The 6,000-nt window shown below is 36.3% G+C and overlaps 1 protein-coding gene across 1 annotated transcript in view; it reads left to right on the top strand.

Annotated features, from left to right (window-relative positions):
* The window catches only part of LOC111865802 (dynein heavy chain 5, axonemal), a 170,158-nt gene that overhangs the window by 72,377 nt on the left and 91,781 nt on the right, over positions 1 to 6,000 (top strand). The window contains exons 33-35 of the mRNA XM_023854117.2: positions 852 to 1,024; positions 2,113 to 2,291; positions 3,002 to 3,189. Of these exons, the coding sequence (XP_023709885.1) occupies positions 852 to 1,024; positions 2,113 to 2,291; positions 3,002 to 3,189 (540 nt within the window). The remainder of the gene's footprint in view (positions 1 to 851; positions 1,025 to 2,112; positions 2,292 to 3,001; positions 3,190 to 6,000) is intronic.

Raw genomic sequence — 6,000 nt, 5'->3', positions numbered from 1 at the left:
AGAAAACGGAAGGCTAATTGGATTGGTCATGTTTTACGCAGAAACTGCCTTCTAAAAGAAGCTATCGAAGGAAAGATAGATGGGCGGATAGAAGTGACAAGAAGACGAGGAAGAAGACGTAAGAAGATGCTGGATGACCTTGGGGACAGAAGAGGATACGGTCATTTGAAGGAGAAAGCTCTAGATCGCATTAAGTGGAGGAATTGTTTTGAAAGAGACTGTGGACCTGTCGTCTTGACAGATTACTGATGATGATGATGATGATGTTTAATGTTATTTTGCTATACTAGCCTCAAGATTTACAGTCATAGAATTCCCTAACAACTAACAATAAGTACTTTATTTTTTCAAGACATGTAAGGAGTACTAAAATTTGTGTGTTCAAATTTAATATTTTTTATTTAAGAAACTAAGGAAGCCATTAATTTAAAACCATCTGGTAGGTGGATTTTCACGATTTAAATACTATATCCTATGCTGTCTACCTGTATCTGGATTTAGGGGACATAAATAAATTGAATAATTGAACCATCAGACCAAAATTGTTAATTTATATTTTTTTGATTGCTTTAATTATGTATCTGTACATACTAGCTTTGCCTATATGTCCATATTGACAAAAGATTTATTGAAATCAAAATTGAAATGTATGCAGCTTTGATAGGTAATTTTGGAAAATCTCTTTGTCAGTTAATAATGATAATTTTCCTAAATGACTGGGAAAATGATGAGTAAATTTCCCAAGACATCGGTGTACAACTAACATCCTAAGTACATGAAACCTTCTAAGAACCAATATGAAAGTTGACACACTACGAGGGACTGTGTTCTTCACAGAACTTTGATTACAGGTCCGATTGAATGTCCGATCAGTAAATGACTTTGAATGGCTAAAACAGTGTCGTTTTTACTTCAAAGAGGACATAGACAAGACTCTGATTTCTATAACAGATGTGACATTCACATATCAGAATGAATACCTTGGTTGTACAGAGCGCCTTGTGATCACTCCACTTACAGACAGGTACAAATGTTTCATTCTCTCCATTTTCAAGAAATTCCACTTTTCAATAGCAATTTAAAGTGATATCCAGCAAGGGTTCAAGAAATTTAAAATTTTCACCATATGTATGTGTATCAGAGGAGGTGTGAGAGCTATTATGAAAGCAAGAAGAATATGTTGCCCCCAGAATTACTCAGGGGAATATCAGTTACTTTGGCTAGACAGTGGCTCTTGGGTTTTATACTATTCTGTAAAGCGATACACTCAAATTAAATCTTTGCAAAAATCTGCATCTTCCTCTGAGCATGTTCTGTAGTTAAGAGCCTGATTGTCTCTTGGCAATCATACATTGATCTCTCTATTCCACATATAAACAACAATGTTATACATGTGATATTCAATTAATAAGAAGAGAAATGTGCAATTAGTATTGCATTCTGTTTGACATGGTCACTGATTTGTGCTAGATTATTGTTGAAAAAATTTATTCCTTTTTTAATTAAATTTATAACTGTGTACAAGAAGACCCAAAATAGGCTTTTCTTGTTCAAAATTTGTAACTTTATAGACTTTTTTATTATAAAATTTTCATTGCAGCAATTTTCTATATTTCAAGATATTCACAGCTGTATGATCTGAGCAAATCTCGGAGCTGTTTGGCACAAAGTACCTTGGATAGACGTAAAAGGATTCTGATTATGGTGTATACGGTGTATACTGTACTTCTTTTGGCTTGTTTTGGACTTCGTCCATTATCTGGTATGTAAAAGACAAAAGACCCCAATGTTTTGGAGACTGGATCTATCTCCGTCCTTAGGTGGGTATGGCAGGATAAACCTACTCAGTTGGGCCCATTGGTCTTTTGTCTTTTACATACCAGATAATGAATGTAGTCAAAAACAAGCCAAAAGAAATACAAAGTACCTGACTTGTATGTGTAATTATCAGGTCCTTCCCCTGTATAACAAATAATCACAGTGTTTGTTAATAATGTTATTGCAGTAACTGTAAAAGATAGATCATTAAAAGTACAGTCAATGAGTGGTTAACCACTTTATTTTTTAAGTATGGAATGCATATGAGTATTTAACAATAAAAACATTTTACAGGTGTTATATTACTCTTGCACAAGCACTGGCCATGAGTATGGGAGGCTCTCCTTGTGGTCCTGCAGGTACAGGAAAAACAGAGACAGTGAAAGATATGGGCAAGACTCTAGGAAAATATGTTGTGGTATTCAATTGTTCAGATCAGATGGACTACAGAGGCCTGGGTCGTATTTACAAAGGTGGGGAGCATAAGATTAGTTCCTTGATAAAGATCTTGTATATTAATATTTTATATGTAAACTATTAAACCATGTCATTATTGTATTACTGTAAGTAAAATATGCATTCACCAGAGTCACCATGAGATTAATACTTATATTCTTTTCAGCCAAAGTACATTGCAGAAAGCTGAAACTTACATATAAAATCAGTATATGTATAATTTCATATACTGTATTTTTCCATTGGTTCTCTTTTTATGTTGATAGTTTATGATATTAGGATATTGGCATACATTCTTTTCATTATCCCTATCCCGCATCTTGGCACTGATGGTTATGGCAGTTTATTGTGGATGGGTTCTCTTCTGGTATTACCACTTTACTAAGCAACTAAAAGTGCTGATAATTTTTCATTCTTTTTCTATGCTACCCATTCAGTTATTTGCACTGTGAGAAAATATAAATTTTGTGTTTCACATCATTGTTGATTATGATTAATTGCTAGGTTGAAATATGTTAGAATATTTGAAAACCTATATCCGGATGCAAGAACTTAAAAGTCAGAGCTGAAAGTTGTGTTGTTTTCCTTTATACATCACTTCTATAAGTGATGGCTGTGGTATATTATTTTGTGGACATCCTCCATACATCTTAAAACTAGCAAATCCCATTACAGAGGACAGTTAATTGGTTATTAAATTAATATCAGAACCTCTTTCGCTTTTCAGGTTTGGCACAGTCAGGTTCATGGGGCTGTTTTGATGAGTTCAACCGCATAGAGCTACCAGTGCTGTCAGTAGCAGCCCAGCAGGTAGCTGTAATTCTTAATGCACACAAAGAGAAGAAACAACAGTTTGCCTTCACTGATGGAGATGTGATTGATATGTGTCCAGAATTTGGTATTTTCATTACAATGGTAAGGTCATAGCATAGCATTTCCTTTATTGTGAGAGGTAATGTTGTTTCTGTGCATATGCAGCACACTGCACTGTATATGAGGGGTGGTGGTGAAACTTAGTAGAGGTGAATTATAAACATCGCACTTCAGATTCTGTAACCCTGGTGAATGTGCCCCTGACATCTATTGTATCAAATGTTGGATGACCCTAGGTCCAGTCTGGATGTGGTGTTGAAGAAAATTATCCCTGTCCCTCCCAAGATTCAAATCCCAGCTAGCCAATCTATATCTGGTGTCTTTACTTACTGAGCTGTTGCAGCCCTCACAACTTCCATTATGACATGTAAGATAAAGTTGTTCCTGTGCTTGAGCAATTAAGTACTGCACCATAAAGGCATATAGGGTAGTGGATGTATATATCCACATTGTCTTGACCTCAGCATTAGTTTGCCCCTGTCACTTTACTCCTGGGGAAAGAGCTGCTGGTGTCCATTGGATAGGAGGCTGGGTGGGGCCCAGAGTTGGTCTTGGCAACGTGGAGAAGAGGAAATTCTTGACCCTGCTGGGTCTTGAACTCTGATCCCTCAGTTACTCAGCCCCTAGCCAGTCAATATACCAACTAAGCTATCCTGTCTCACATATGGTAACTAAATCAATCAGAATTTTCACTTGCTCAGATTCCAGTCTGTATCCCATGATATTTGAGAAAGAGCTATACCTGACATACATGCCAAATACATATCTCATATAAAGGAAAACTGCGCGTGTTATGCATATGTGAAAATTTTAAAATTGGAAAAGGGAATGAGCAGGCCTACAGAGAGACCTGTAGAAGATAACTCGAGATATTTCTTCTATTTTCTGAACTGATTTCAATTCAGTGAAGTATTACAGCAAATGGATGTAATTATAGTCCATTTAACATGAGAAGAAAACGTATATTCCAGTGAATACATATATTTTCTAAATGTTCCCTGCACTGTTTAGCATCATACTTCAATCACTGTGATGCTTATTTATTGCACATAAAAATTTGCCACCATTAAGAATCACACTATGGGTACAGTGCATAATCATAAATTACTTTTCCTTGTATTTCATTAAGTATTCACATATCAGAACATGTCTGAGTTAAAAATTGCATACCAGAATGAGCTTCATGCTTTATTTTCTGCTCTATTTTTTCTACACTGAGCTGTGTTTGAGGAAACTGAAAACATTCTATTTCAACTTTCTATAAAGTGAGGCTTATTTTGTACCAGTATGAACCAAAATTAATTTTACAGCAACATACAGATGCCACTATTCCACTAATCTTGAATGTGTACCAAAAGTTGTGATCATGTGACTGGAACTTATCCTTTCAGGCTAGTAGTGCCTTCCTAGGGCCAGTGCTGATGTACAGCAGGATAACTCAATTGCAGTAGCTGAAGTAACTGAAGTCTGTGTATAGTACTTGGTATAATTCAGTACCACAGCTTCTGTAGACTGTCTCAAAACGGATGGACATTTTACTTTTAGTGCTGTAGTATTTCAGTGCTACTGACCAAATTTTTATGCATTTGCCAGATACTGGAGAAAAAATAGGAGTACAATGAGACAGTACATCAGCTATTCATAGACTTCAAGAAAGCCTATAATTGAGTTAGAAGGGAAGTATTTTCATAGAGTTGGGGTACCCATGAAACTAGTTAAGCTAATTGAAATATGTTTAAATGAAACTTTAAAGTCTATATAAGTAAACATTTGTCTGATATGTTTCCTATCCAGAATGATCTAAAACAAGGAGATGCTTTATCAATGTTGCTTTAGAATATGCCATTAGCAAGGTCCAGAAAAAAGCAGGTGGGACTGAAATTAAATGACACACATCAGCTGCTAGTCTGTGGTGATGATGTGAATCTACTGTGATAATATAGGTACCAGAGGCACTATGTTACAAGCCGGAAGGTTGCAGGTTCAAGTCCCGATGAGGTCATTGGATTTTTTCACTTAGCCTAAACCTTCCAGCCACACTATGGCCCTGGGGTCAACTCAACTTCTAACAGAAATGGGTACCAGGAATTAATTAAATAATTTTCCTGGGAAGTAAAGTGCGACCAGCGCATAAGGCTGACAACCTTACTGCCATCTTTGAGCCTATTGTCTAGATAATGTGGGATCCTCAACGTCTCACAACCCTATGGTCCTTCACGGCCTGTTACAGGGATAGCTTTACTTTACTTACTTACTAAAGAAAAACACACTCACTTTAATTTATGCTAGGAAGGAGAACAGTCTAGAAATAAACACAGGGAAAAGTATGTATGAGTATATGTTGCTGTCTCATCACCAGAATGCAGGGCAAAATCATGACTTAAAGGTAGCTAACTTTTTTTTGAAAATGTAGCACAGATAAGATATTTGGGAACAACTATAACAAATCAAAACCTGATTCAGGAGGAAATTATGAGGAGATTTAATTCAGGTAATGCTTGCTACCATTCAGTCCAGAGTCTTTCATCTTCTTGTCTGCTGTCTAAAAACATAAGAATTAGAATGTGCAAAACCATAATTTTGTCTGTGGTTCTGTATGGGTGATGGGTGCAGAACTTGGTCTCCAACATTAAGGGAGGAACATAGACTGATGGTGTTCGAGTACAGAGTGCTGAAGAGAATATTGGGAATGAAGAGATATGAAGTGACAGAAGATTGGAGAAAACTGCATAATGAAGAGCTTCATAACTTGTACTCTTCACCAAACATAAATTAGAATTATGAAGTCAAGGAAGATGAGATTGGCAGGGCATGTAGCATGCGTGGGGAAAGCCAGAAGGAAAGAGATGACTA

The sequence above is a fragment of the Cryptotermes secundus genome, unplaced genomic scaffold (genome assembly GCF_002891405.2).
Source record: "Cryptotermes secundus unplaced genomic scaffold, Csec_1.0 scaffold901, whole genome shotgun sequence".
NCBI classification, from domain to species: Eukaryota; Metazoa; Arthropoda; class Insecta; order Blattodea; family Kalotermitidae; genus Cryptotermes; species Cryptotermes secundus.
The sequence above is the reverse complement of the archived record's forward strand: the minus strand, read 5'-3'. Positions and strand labels throughout refer to the sequence as shown.